Here is a 14595-nt window from a genome sequence, read left to right as displayed (position 1 = left end):
TATATATATATATATATATATATGTTTATTTTATTCTGTTTTATTTTTCAGTTACAAGTCAGAAGTTTTAGGCAGTGATCCAAGTGTTAATCAGCTTGTACGTATGTTGATAGTGTTTGTCTGCAGCCCCAGTTACTTCAACAACCCTTATCTTGTCGCTAAGCTTGTTGAAGTACTTTTTGTGATCAGCCCTAATTTCCAGCCTCGTACTGCTAAACTCAGTGAGATGCTATTGTCTCACCCACTTGCCCTCAACTATATGGTTCCTGCTTTGATGCAGTTCTATACTGGTAAGTTCAAATGCATAGCTGCAAACACGTACCCTGGTAGATGTTGCTACTATACACATGCATTGCTATACTGTTTACATACCTGGGTAGGTTCCATTATTGCTACACTCATATTGTAATATAGATGTTTTCGATCTAGTTTGAATTCTTTGCCATCAAATTTGAATTCTTTGCCTTCAAATTTGATGGCAAAGAATCCAAACTAGATCGATAACATCTGTATATACACCCAGGTAGGTTCAGCTATTACACAATTACATAGTTCCACACTACATATCTGGGTAAGTGTTACTACTACACACATATGGCTATTTGATAAAGTATATACCTGGGTAGGTGTTCCTACTACTCGCGTACCTGACTATACTATAACACTGTAACAAAATTTAATTTTTATTTTGTCTTTGGTCAGTAAGTGTTGTTTCCTATTTGCTTCTATCTAGAAATCGAAGGAAATGTTTTTGTGACCTGGACATCAATGTTTTCAAAACTGACCTATTTTCCATTACACTTCAGACAGATTCAGTGCTAAGATGCTGAAGCAGAAATATCATTATAGTAAATATTCTGCTCAATACCACAGATTTGCTTGTCAGTTGCTTGACCTTAACCACTTACCCATGTCCCTTAGTGGCTGACAATATAGGCATCTCTGATCGTGAACAGGGGAGCATCATAGCCACGTGTTAAGAAGGATTGTTTGGGGTTTGAATAAATATAACAAAAGCAAAGTTTGAAAGAAATATTAGCCATTTTTTTCATACTTTCTAGGGGTAAGCAAATAGAAAATACCAGTTGCTATCCAAGCACAAAAATCGTGTTACACAGTGTAATAGATATCTGGATAGGTCCTGCTATTATACACATCCATGGCTGGCTGTACTACAACATACACCTGGTACTACTACACAACTATTCTGTTTACATATCTTGGTAGGTGTTGCTACTACACATATAGCTATGAGTACATACCTGGATAGGTGCTTCTACAACACGTATACATGACTGTCATCATCATCATCGTTTAACGTTCGTTTTCCGTGCTGGCATGGGTTGGACGGTTTGACTGAAGCCTGGTTTGCCAAGAGGCCACACCAGGTTCCAATCTGATCTGGCAAGGTTTGTACAGTTGGATGCCCTCCCTAATGCCAACCACTCTGAGAGTGTAGTGGGTGTTTTTTACATGCCTGTCAGGCAGCACTGATATCGACCACACTTGAATGATGCTTTTTATGTGCCAGGCGCTACTGTTATGTTCATGCCCAGTTATGTTGCTCACATATCAGGATATGTGTCACTGTTGTCACATAACTATGTGACTCACAGTCCTTGTTTGGTGCTACACACAACTATATTGGGTGGATACTGCTAAACACACACACACACTGCAGACCCTCTTTTGTTTGACTAATTATCAATGGTTCATGTCCAACATCTCCTTCAACCATTGGCTTATAGACAGGCAGTAGCTTCTCTCTGTTTATATGACTGTTAACTATAATGGCCTCTGCTCTTCTGAATTAGCTACCAACACACCCTCTCCACCCAGGACCTTTCACCTTATCCCTTTTTTCGGTACTCTTGCTGTGAGTTACTTTATGTGTTTCTCTGTACTCCTGCTGTGAGTTACCTTTACTACTCCCAGATCCCACACTGCACACTTCAGCTGATCCTTCTCTCTCTTTGCAGTAATTCCCTCCCTGCTCACTTAATCCCTACAGATCTTCAAACTGCATTACTCTCACTGGTCTGCAAGCATCAGTGAAGAAATATCGAGCCCTTGCCTCTTCTCCTAACTAACCAGTCCTTTTATAAACCGTAAATGTCTTATGGAAAAATGGTTGTTTAGTCACAGATCATCCTTATTCAAGCAGACCTACAATCAAAAGCATTCCTGCCATGACCATCCCTACTTCTGTTTAGACACTATGTCTAGGAATGTGCTATTCAATTTGTCCCTCCTTTTTGTAAGATGGTATAGTGTGATTTGAGGGAGACATGGCCACTATTTCCAACAGATTAAGTGATTATGTAGATGCTCCCTTATAGGTAGAATTCCTGCCACTCTGGAATGGTTGAGACCTCTACAATTCTGTTGGACACATTATGGGAGACAGGAAAGTATGTTGTTGAGCCTCAGTTTAATCCATGTCATGCAAACCTATGATTAAAAGCATTCCAGATGTGACAGTCCCATCTTTTATTTAGGCAGTGTGTCTTAAAACTACATTGTCCAGTGTACTTTTCTTTTCCTAACCCTTTTACTGCAGAAATCAGATCCAGCCATTCAAAAATTTCATTGGTCATAACTGTGCAAAGCAGTTTTATGTATCAATCTATTTTTTATTGAAAAAGCAGTGCCACATAAAAAAACAGCACTAATGCCAGTGCTATGTAAAAACATTCAGTACACACTGTAAAGTGGTTGGCATTAGGAAGGGCATCCAGCTGTAGAAACTATGCCAAAACAGATATGGAGCCTGAACAGCCCTTCAGTAGGTCAGCTCCTGCCAAACCATCCAACCCAGGCCAGCATAGAAAACGGACGTTAAATAATAATGATGATGATGGTGGTGGTGGTGGTGGTCATACTTGAAGCTACATTTTGTTGAGAAATGTCGAGTTTAATGAGGCAATGTGACTTGGAGAAAGCACCAGTTGTATTTTTATTTTTAGTAGATATTTAACATCATTACTGGAATAACCATGAAATTTAATTTCTCAGTTAAAAGCTTATATATGGTGGGATGTGATGTGAGAGAAATTTGGTTGGTATTTCTAGCAGGTTGAGTGGCCTCCTTAGAAATTCCCTCATTGGCTCTCATTAGTCTGTTTACATGTAGTGATTATTTAAGTGTGTTTTTAATTGCTTCAAATGTCTCGTCAGTGTGTCTTGCATAATGGTTAAATTTTATTCTTTTGTTCCTTCCTTCAGATATTGAAACTACTGGCGCTAGCAGTGAATTCTATGATAAATTCACGATACGTTATCATATTAGTATTATTTTCAAAACCATGTGGATGATTCCATCTCACCAGAAGAAAATAATTGAAGAAGCTCAGTGAGTTTTGATTTTATTGTTCAATAGCTCTGAGATTGTGGCTCTTGGTGAATGTCAGATTAGGCTAATCATTGCACAGGCGTGGCTGTGTGGTAAGGAGTTTGCTTCCCAACCACATGGTCCCAGGTTCACTCCCTTGGTATTGTGCCATGGGCAAGTGTCTTCTACTGTAACCCTGAGCCAACCAAATTCTTTAGAGTGGATTTGGTGGACGGAAACTGAAAGAAGCCCAGTGTGTGTGTGTAGATTTGTTGGACGGAAACTGAACGAAGCCTAGTGTGTGTATGGATTTGGTGGACGGAAACTGAAAGAAGCCTAGTGTGTGCACATGTGCATGCATGCATGCACTGTCTCCTTGCCTTGACTTTATGCAGAATGAGTGTTGCTGTCATGCAAGTGGTGTCCTTCATTTCTCATCTTCCATGAAAACATGTCTAGGTCATGGGGAAAATATTACCCTGCATCCAGCAGTAGAAAATCTTCAACAAATTCTATCTGACCCATGCAAGCATAGAAAAGTGGATCTTAAAACAACAATGATGATGATGATGGTTGAGCATCAGGTTATTGCACATTAGGGTGGAGTGAAAACAAAAATTGTGGAAATTGAAAATGGCTGAGGGCTAAAATGTTGCTATATTTGATTACTAGAAAAATGCTAAATTTTCGCTAGGATCAATCAAGGGCATTTACTCCCACAAGTTCCCTAAACTCCGAAAATGGGGGAATTTCTGTAAACTTTTTATAATAGCGGAGTTTGGGCGGGTTTCAGGGAGTAAATCCCTTTGACTGATCTAAGCAAAAATTTAGCATTTTTCTACTAATAATATACAGCAAGATTTTAGACCTCAGGCATTTTCAATTTCTACAATTTATTTTCATTCCACCCTAGAGTACACAATCTGTGTACCCATATGTATGTTAGGGTGGAGTGAAAATAAAAAATAAAAAATGCTAGGATCAATCAAGGGCATTTACTCCCTCAAACCCCACAAACTCCTCTATTGTAAAAAATTTTCAACCCTAACCCTCATGTTTGAAGTTTAGGGGGCTTGAGGGAGTAAATGCCCTTGATTGATCTCAGTGAAAATTTAGCATTTTTCTAGTAATCAAATATAGCAAGATTTTAGCCCTCAGGCATTTTCACTTTCCACAATTTTTTATTTTCACTCCATCAAATTATGCTCCTCGGTGAGAAATCAGGTGATGCCACTCATTATCAGCTTTTGCTAATCAATGACTGTTAAGAGTATCGTAGATGTTGTAGTTGCTGCTCCATAATTTACATTTGAATGTTGATCAGTAGAAAAGGAGAATGTCAGTGGTACCAAGGTATTTGAAAGCAAAAAAATGGATTTAAATATATTTAATGAATTTTATGACATTTTGAAATGTCAGATATCACTTAATTGATCTGCTCTTGGAAGGTTTATTGAGATGAATCGAAGAACTGCGTGAGCTGTACTTCTTTGATCCTCTCAGCTACCAATTTGTATGTAGTTTGATAGGTTTCTCGCTAATGAATTGAACCGTTGTTTTGATTATTTTGCTATCTTTGTAATTTATTAACAGGAAAGGAAAGCAATTTGTGAAGTTCGTCAATATGTTAATGAACGATACAACATTCCTACTCGATGAAAGTTTGGACTGTTTAAAACGGATCCACGAGATGCAAGAATTCCAGGATAACGAAGCGGAATGGGATGCTTTGTCACGGGTACGTATCACCACTAGCATTGGCACCACCATGACAACCATGAACATATTGATGAGGACCACCACCACCACCACCACCACCACCACTGTCATCACAAGCACCACCACAAACACTCCCATCTCCACCCCATCACCACCATCATCATTACCCCTATCCTCATCACCATTGCTATGACAACCACTACTATCAGTGCAAGACAGACAGAACATATTCTGTAATAGTTCAAATGTACTTTGGAGCATAGTATTGATTGGTGATTGGTCAGGAGTCTGCTTCACATAAATCTTTAACCTTATGTCACTTTCCCTAAACATTAGTCGTTTGCTCTGTTGTTGTTTTAATCCCAGATTAGCTCTGATTCAGCAGAGCTTATAAGTTAAAGTGTTCCAGACCTGATCATGATCACCATTGTTTAACGTTTGCCTTCCGTGCTAGCATGGAGCTGTAGTTCATGCTGTTACGAGTTGAAGGGTTTGGCAGGATCCGCCAAGCCAGAGGACTGCTTTGAGCCCCAATTTCTGTTTTGGCATGGTTTCTACGGCTGGAGACCCTTCCAGACATCACCTACTTGATAAGTGTGTACCAGGTCCCTTTTTTTTTTACGACACCTTTTATTTAAAAAAAAGTATCTTGGTCTACATTATTTAATGTGCTCTTCCTCATTGTTGTTTAACCCCAGGCTAGTTCTGTATTCATAAAGATTGTGGAGATGCATGGCTTAATGGTTAGGGTGTTGGACTTATGATCATAAGATTGTGGTTTCGATTCCTGGACCGGGCGATGCATTGTGTTCTTCTGTAAAACACTTCAATTCACATTGCTCCCATCCACTCAGCTGGTTGAAGTAAGTTATCTTGCAAGGGACTGGCGTCCCATCCAGGTGGGAAATATATACACCATAGAAACCAGGAAAAGAGGGCCCTAATGAGTCAGCATGACCAGAGAAGGTAACTGTTTTACAAAAAGATTAAGAAACCCATCCTCTTCTGAATGGCTTGATATTATAATGTTGTCCCATTTCTTGTTCTTTGTTTTGAACCTTTTTTAAAAAATATTTTACGTCAATCTAAGAGGGACTGGCAAAATTGTTAGCCCACCAGGCATTTTGTCTGTCTTTAACTTTTGGCTTCAAATGCACCGAGGTTGACTTTGCCTGTCATCCTTTCCAGGTTGATAGAATAAATGCCATTTGAGTACTGGGGTCAGTGTAATTGACTTGCCCTCTCTACTGAAATTGCTGGCCTTGTGCTGGAATTTGAAACCAGTATTTCTTATTGATCTCAGTCGATCGTGACATTTTGAGAAACACTTATGTAGAAAACACACACACACACACACACACACACACATCCATCATCATTTAATGTGTTTTTCATGCTGGTATCAGTTGGATGGTTTGACAGGAACCTATATGCCCCGGGCTCCAATGTGTGCTCTGGCATGGTTTCTTGCCAATCCAGAACAGCCAACCATTACCCACTTTTATGCACTCTTCTTGATAATTAAACAATTAATTTTTAAGCAATATCTCTGTAAAGCTTTTTCTATGAACCCCTCATTGAAATGATATTTGTGTTTCTTTTCTTCTCAGGAGGAGCAAAATTCTCGTCAGAGGCAGCTTTCTATGGACGAACGACAGTGCAAGTCCTACCTCACTTTAGCAACAGAGACTGTGGAAATGTTTCATTATCTCACCGAACAAATCATTGGACCATTTCTCATGCCTGTAAGTTATTCTTTTACATTAGTTCTTTATTTGTTAAAGAAACACTGATTTCAAGAGTTCCAGGAATTTTTTTTTTATTTTTGCCATTTTTTGTCTTCTATGATGTTGGGTTGAACAAAACTTAAAGTAAAATTTGGTAGACAGAAACTGTCAGTCCCTTTGGATGTACATGTGTGTGTGTGTGTACACATGTATCAGCGCAGAACAAACAAGTATTAGTACTTTGAATAAAGTAAAAAAATCGAGTACTTTGTTCTGTATGAGTTCCTTTATGCTCCAGTGACTGACATTTTGTTTTTACTTCTGTTTTTTCATGCTAGCATGGGTTTGATGAATGTATTATTGAGGCGTTGTTTTACAGCTGGATGTCCTTCCTTTTGCTAATCTTTACTTGTTTTTCAAGTGAGGGATCTCTTATTTCTCATAACTCAAGGATGCGAAAGCAATAAATGATTTGTTGACAGGGAAAATGGTGACAGCATCAATGCTTGTCACTCGTGACATTTTGAGAAACACACACACATCATCATCATCATCATTTAATGTGTTTTTCATGCTGGTATCAGTTGGATGTGTAGCCAATACCAACCAATCAGAGTAGTGGACACAATGGGGTCCAAATAGCTGCCAAGGGCCAGCTGTTATCTGCTACATTCGAATGTATATATAATAAAGGGGAGAGGAATTTCACTTGAGTGTATGCTACAGATATAGCGTAAACTCAAGTGAAATTCCTCTCCCTTTATTATATATACATACACGGTGGTGCACCAGCATGACTGCAGCCACTTGGCTGAAACACATAAATAAATAAAAATAAATAAATAAATACAGATGGTTTGACAGGAACCTACATGCCCTGTGCTCCAGTATGTGCTTTGATATGGTTTCTATGGCTAGATACTCTTCCTGATAACCATTTTGCTGAGTGTCCTCACAGCTTTATAAACTGGTTGGTATATAAACCTGCTTACCCCAGTTAAAGGTAGAGGTATTTGGAGCAGCCAGATCTGATTTCTGCAGTAAAAAGTTTAAAACAAAGAGACATCTGTTCAGGTCACTGCTAGGAATTGAACTTGGAATCTCGAGGTTAGTAGCCCGTGCTCTTAGCCACTATGCCATATGCCCACGGGCATATGGCATAGTGGTTAAGAGCACAGGCTACTATAATAACATCGAAAAAAATACCTTAAGAATGAGAACCCAGGTTTGAAATTTCCCCAAGACACCTGAAGAAGGCTGGAGGGTACATCAACCGAAACGTTGTGTTAACAACAAACAAGATGAGGACAAATATCCGTCGAATGTAAATAATGTACATAATTCCTCATCTCTTAAAGAAAAATCTGTTGTTTGAAACTCTCTTTTGATCTTGTGTATATCAATACCAGTAGATATTGTCATTAGTTTTGCTTTTTCAAGGAAGCTTATTGTTTGTTAGTTTTTAAAGAGCTGATGACAAACTATAACTATGCTGTGAACCATTTCAATGATTATTAAACTCGTTATTTATATTAAACTAGGAATTAGCAGACAGACTTGCAGCTATGTTGAACTTCAACCTCCAGCAACTGTGTGGCTCCAAATGTAAAAACTTGAAAGTGAAAAATCCTGACAAATATGGCTGGGAACCTAAAAAGTTACTTGATAGGCTGACTGATATATATCTTCACTTAGATTCAAGTGATGAATTTGCAGCAGCTATTGCTAATGATGAGGTAAGCAATCTCTCTCTGGCCCTCTCTGTCCATATGTCTGTCTGTCCGTCTGTCCATCTCTGCTTGTATGTCTGTCCTTCTCTGCTTCTCAGTCTGTCCGTCTCTGCTTGTCTGTCTGTCTGTCCCTCTCTGCTTGTCTGTCTGTCTGTCCCACTCTGCTTGTCTGTCTGTATCTCTCTGCTTGTCTGTCTGTATGTCTCTCTCTGCTTGTCTGTCTGTCTGTCTGTTTGTCCCTCTCTGCTTGTCTGTCTGTCTGTCTCTCTCTGCTTGTCTGTCTGTCTGTTTGTCCCTCTCTCCTTGTCTGTCTGTCTGTCTGTTTGTCCCTCTCTACTTGTCTGTCTAGAAGAGAGTATTTATTTTTTAATTGTTGTTGTTCTTTATCACCAGTTTGATCTCAGTTCACTTGATCTATGACCATACCATCTTAATATGTCTATGTCTACATTATCCAATATCTTTTTTTTTTAAATGAAGGTAGTGCATTCTTTGAGTCAAAATTTAGCCGTTATTTCTTGCAGGTTACACTATTACAAAGTTGCTTCCTAGATGGCTCATGGTGTGATATTCTCTTTCTCTCTCTCTAAATTTTTTGATTGGTATATATCTAGTTACATTGTGTCCTTCCTTGTCCCCTCCATAGAAGTTAGAGGGTGATTTGATAGCTATTTCTACAAATCAAGTGACTATGTAGATCAGGCACTGGGAACCTTGTTTTAGAAGTGGGCCACATGAGACTTGGCTCATCATCAGGTGGGCTGCACTACCTAAGCAATTCAGAGTAATTTTTTGTTAGGCATACCATTCCGAAAATCCTGCAGGCCACATGTTGCCCATAATTAATGCAGAGCAGTGGTTCCCATTTGGAGTTCATATGACCCCAGGGGCTCTGTTATTAGATTTTTGGTGAGCAAAATAGTAAATTGGGGATCCACAATAATATTTTAAGGGTCTATGAATAAATTTTACTTATAATATATTTATTGCAAGAAACAGCTATACAGTAATCCCTTGACTATCGCAGGTGTTACATTCCAAAAGCCCTTGTGATAGGTGAAAATCTGCAAAGTAGAAACTGTACTGTATATTTTTAAAAATTATTTCTATAATTTGTATATATTTCGGAGATGTACTTGCGTAGCAAGTGACCTGATCTGAGATTGTGTGCTGGAACGAAAACAATTGCAGCATGGAAGGTGTTTATAAGCCATTTAAAAACACATTAAAACCGTTAGATTCACTTCAACATCTAAATTTAATTAATTTGCCAAAGTATTTTCTTTGCTCGGTCTCAAAGTGACAAAAATATTTTGGCAAATTAAATTTAAATGTTGAAGAAAATCTAACGGTTTCTGTGTGTTTCTTAAATGGCTTATAAACACCTTTCACACTGCAATTGTTTTTGTATATATTTATTTTATTATAAATGCAAAGCAACACCATGGAGCTTAAATAATAAACTGTGATATGGTGAGGAATTACTGTATTTTTTTCTCTCTTGTGTTTTACATGTTTCTGACCACTGAAACATGTTCACTCAGAGAGTGCTCTTGCAAACATGTATACAAGTGAACATGTAAAATACAAAATGGGAATTTTAAAAGTAGCATTTATAAGACTAGTTTCCTGGCGTTCCACCAAAATAAAATAATAACCAAAGTAGGCTAAAGGTAAAAGAATGGCTGAGAACCACTGATGTAGAGGTTTTATGGATGGCTAGTGGCATAGAACACTTGTTATTGTTGTTGCTGTTACATCCCTTTTGAGCAGCAGTCCTACAGTGCAAACCATTCTGACCCTCCATCCTGACTATCATAACAAGTCTCTTTACATTATTGATATTATGTTATATATTACGAACCACTTTCCAGGAGTGTGTTTATTATGTGAAATTGGCATATTTAATAATGTTACACTGCTGTATTTAGTGGCTATTTAAGTAACCTGTTCATGGATAATAAAGGAATGTGTTTATTAGGTGTTGATGAGGGAGCAAAAACTCCCAAAATGTGACATATACGCCCATTGCCATTTTTCATCTTCAATCCCATTTTTTGTTTACATCTGACATCTTGGATCTGAAACATCATAACAAAAGTCAGTGCTGGCTATAATTTCTATAAAATATCTGGAGAGATAACTTTAACAAGTCTTACGGTGTACAAATAATTCCATTGTAATTATCTCCCCTTACTAGTAGCTTGCATGGTATGGTTAGATTACTTGAAGTAATTGTTTCTGTGACTTAATGTTCCCTACTTATACCACTAAGATACTCAATACAATGTAAACTAGAGCTAGCAGGGTTATGTAACCTTCATGAAAGGATTTGAAAGTTTAAACTAGAGACCATGTGGTCAGGATTTCAATCCTGAGAGAAAGTTTGGAAATTTTCCTGATTTTAGTCAATTTCTTTAGAAAATGTCAACTGCATCATGGGGGAACGTGTTGTTCTTTTGGGCTCGGGTTTGATCTAGCTGGCTTATGATTAAGACATCCTGGACATGACCATCCTGTGTGCTTTTATTCAGACACAGTATATCTAGTGTGGAAGGTATGTGGCCTTCTGGATAGGGTGTTGGACTTGTGATTACAAGATTATGGTTTCTATTCCTGCCTGGGCAGTGTATATATATATAAAACAAATAATAAATGAGTATATGCATACCTACATCTACCTGTATATATAGGTGCATATCTGGGTACAGGACGTTGCAAACAAAACGTAGACAAAAAAGTAATAATAACGAGAGTACAGAACACACAGGCCACATAGAGAACATTTTCCTTCATCAGCTGCCACCATTCTAACACAGGCGTTTCATATATATATATATATATATTGTGCAAAACACTTCATTCATATTGCTTTAGTCCATTCTATTATAAATGAATAACTCTACAATGAACTGGCAGCCTCTTCAAGAGGAATGTTGTGATCTTGGTCTCTTATATGCTGTGGAGATCAGATAACCTGTCTTGTGAGTCTAGGGACTCAAGACAGCAATGTCCAGTATATCTCGTACCCACATTCGAGTGTGTCCTTCTTGCTTTAAGACAAAAGGGTGTAATTTGAGGGAGATTTGTGTGCTATGTTCTGTGTGTGTATATGTGTGGTATTTATCTTTAATTGAAAGTGTTTCTCTTCCAGCGTTCCTATCGTAAAATATTGTTCGATGATGCCATATCTAGAATACAGAGAGCTCGTATCAAAACTGACCGAGATATTGAACAATTTCGCAAACTACAAGAAAAAGTCGAAGCAATTGTTGTGCAGAAGCAACGAGCAGAAATTGATTTTGGAGAAATCCCAGATGAATTTAAAGGTGACACTTCCTTGATCTTCTCTCTCTCTGTCTCTCTCTGTTTTTCTCTCTGTTTTTCTCTCTCTCTTTTTTTCTCTCTCTCTCTCTCAGTCTGTCTCTCTCTCTCTCAGTCTGTCTCTCTCTCTCTCAGTCTGTCTCTCTCTCTCTCAGTCTGTCTCTCTCTCTCTCAGTCTGTCTCTCTCTCTCTCAGTCTGTCTCTCTCTCTCTCAGTCTGTCTCTCTCTCTCTCAGTCTGTCTCTCTCTCTCTCAGTCTGTCTGTCTATCCCCCCCCCCTACACTATTTACAACTCTCCCTTTTTTATTACTCTGGCAATCATTGCTTTATATTTTATGGATTTTGATTTATGTTCTTGTGTTGTTCTCTTGTAGATCCATTGATGGATACATTAATGAACGATCCAGTGCTTCTACCAAGTGGAACCATTATGGATCGACCAATTATTCTCAGACACTTGTTAAATTCCCAGACAGACCCATTTAACAGACAGGTATTAACTGAAGAGCAACTTGTTCCAGGTAAATGGATTTTGGTTTGTTTAGTTAGGTTGTTTGAATAAACTTACGATATATTACAGCTGGAAGATGATTACCAGTTAGGATTCAATTATTTTAACATTGTTGCATCACATTTTATTCCTCGTTGGAAAGTTGAATCGGTCATGCCAAAATTTGAACTCACCAAATTTCTTAAGATCTCCAGAAGTCATTTGTGAGATCTCAAATAACAGTAATTAGCTGTGACGTCTTATAGAACAGCAGTTAGCTGTGACGTCTTATATAGCAGTGGTCAGCTGTGACATGTCATATCTAACAGTAGTTAGCTGCAATGTGTGATGTCTTATATAACAGTATCTAGCTGTGGCATGTCTTATATAGAAGCATTTAACTGTGACTTGTGACGTCATATATCACAGTAATTAGTTCTCATCGTTTATTACATTTGTCAGCTATGATATGTTATTACAGATGCCATCATCCATTGCAGTACTTAGCTGTGATGTATTTATGTCAGTTTTGTTAACTGTTTTTTTTTTTTCTTTCTTTCTTTTTTATACTTGCGTAGCTACACATCTGAAAGAAAAAATACAGACTTGGATGGCACACAAGCTGAACAGCAAGAAGAGTGACCCCTGACTTGTTTTATATTGATGTTTTGGGTCTTTTTTTCTGGAAAATTACATCTGTTGCAGTGGCCTCATCTATTGTGTTTTCTTGTTTCTCACTATCAGTGACTTGTGTTGCCATGGATTTGTGTGTGTGCTTGTGTGTGCGGATGTGTGTGTGCGCGCGCACAGTTTACAAAACTGGAGTCTATATGCATTGTGTATGTAAGGGAATTTCACCTTTTTTTTTTAATGCATAGAAGTATGCATGCCTGCATGTGCGTGTGTGTATGCGTGTGCACTCAACTCCATACACACGTGTCCAACTACCAAATATTTCTCTCTCCTCTCTTCTTTCTCTCTCTCTCCTCTCTTCTTTCTCTCTCTCTCCTCTCTTCTTTCTCTCTCTCTCCTCTCTTCTTTCTCTCTCTCTCTCTCTTGCTCTCTACCCACAACACCTACCTCATAATGTAATTGCAATGTTGCACTTATGTCGAGAGGTGTACCACTACAAATTCCTCAGTTTTCTTCCTCTTTTCCTCCTCCTCCTCCTCTTCTTCTGCCTTCTCTTTCTCTTCCACTAAGACTTCGCCTCACATACTGTGATATCTGCAAGAGTCACATGCCACGGTCACTGCTAACAGGACTCAACTGCAGTCTTTCCTGGGGTGTTTGTCTTCGTTCATTCACGTGATAATAATAATAAAAGCCTATAATATAGCTGAGATGAATTTAAGAAACAAAAAACAAAACAGACAAACCAAACAAACAAAAAACCCAGCAAACCAACCAACCAACCAGCAAACCAACCAACCAACCAACCAACCAACCAACCAACCAACAAAATGAAATGAAATGAAAACAGAATGTTTTAAATTATTCCAGTTATTGGATACTTATTAATAAATGACTTGTAATAAATTTTCAAACCTCAACCATGCAAGTAGTTGTACAGTTTTATTTCTCACCTCACCCTTGCACTTTGTCAACTTTCTTCTTCCTCCTCCTCCACCTCCTCCTCTGCTTCCTCCCTTTACATGCTTTGTTTTCTTTTCTGATTCATATGGTGTATACATGCTTATTGTGTGTGTGTGTGTGTGTGTGTGTGTGTTATATATCAATGTCATTTTTATTTAATTTCTGTCTTCCATACTGGCATGGGTGGAATGGTTTGACAGGAACCAATGAACAAGAGGACAGTGCCAAGCTTCAGTCTCTACTTTGGTATGGTTTCTACAGCTGGATGCCCTTCCAAATGCCAACCACCTTATAGAGTGTACTGGCAGCTTATTTCGGTTTCTGTTCACCAAATCCACTCACAAAGCATTGGTCAATAGTAGAAAAAACTTGCTCAAGGTGCTGCTTCTTGACAACACCTGCACCGTTTTATATTTAAGAGATGAGGAATTATTTACGTTTGACGGATATTTGTTCTCATTTTGTTTGTTGTTAACACAATGTTTTGTCTGATATACCCTCCAGTCTTCTTCAGGTGTCTTGGGGAAATTTCGAACTTGGGCTCTCATTCCTAGGGTATTTTTCGTTATTATTATTATTATTATTCAGGTCACTGCCTGGAATTGAACTTGGAATCTTGGGGTTAGTGGTTAAGAGCACAGGCTACTAACCCCAAGATTCCAAGTTCGATTCCATGCA

At 38.3% G+C, this 14595-nt stretch overlaps 1 protein-coding gene across 3 annotated transcripts in view; it reads left to right on the top strand.

The window, feature by feature from the left end:
- Positions 1–13877, top strand: part of LOC106881028 (ubiquitin conjugation factor E4 B) — a 79234-nt gene extending 65357 nt beyond the window's left edge. For all 3 annotated transcript variants that reach the window (XM_052972224.1, XM_014931214.2, XM_052972225.1), the window contains 8 exons: positions 52–290; positions 3226–3352; positions 4925–5069; positions 6661–6795; positions 8319–8513; positions 11662–11836; positions 12206–12352; positions 12900–13877. In XM_052972224.1, coding sequence (XP_052828184.1) covers positions 52–290; positions 3226–3352; positions 4925–5069; positions 6661–6795; positions 8319–8513; positions 11662–11836; positions 12206–12352; positions 12900–12970 — 1234 coding nt within the window. In that variant the 3' untranslated portion in view covers positions 12971–13877. The remainder of the gene's footprint in view (positions 1–51; positions 291–3225; positions 3353–4924; positions 5070–6660; positions 6796–8318; positions 8514–11661; positions 11837–12205; positions 12353–12899) is intronic.
- Positions 13878–14595: the final 718 nt, after the last annotated feature.

This window comes from Octopus bimaculoides, chromosome 12 (genome assembly GCF_001194135.2).
Source record: "Octopus bimaculoides isolate UCB-OBI-ISO-001 chromosome 12, ASM119413v2, whole genome shotgun sequence".
Taxonomy (NCBI): domain Eukaryota; kingdom Metazoa; phylum Mollusca; class Cephalopoda; order Octopoda; family Octopodidae; genus Octopus; species Octopus bimaculoides.
Note: the sequence above shows the minus strand (reverse complement) of the source record. Positions and strands in the feature narration are given on the sequence as shown.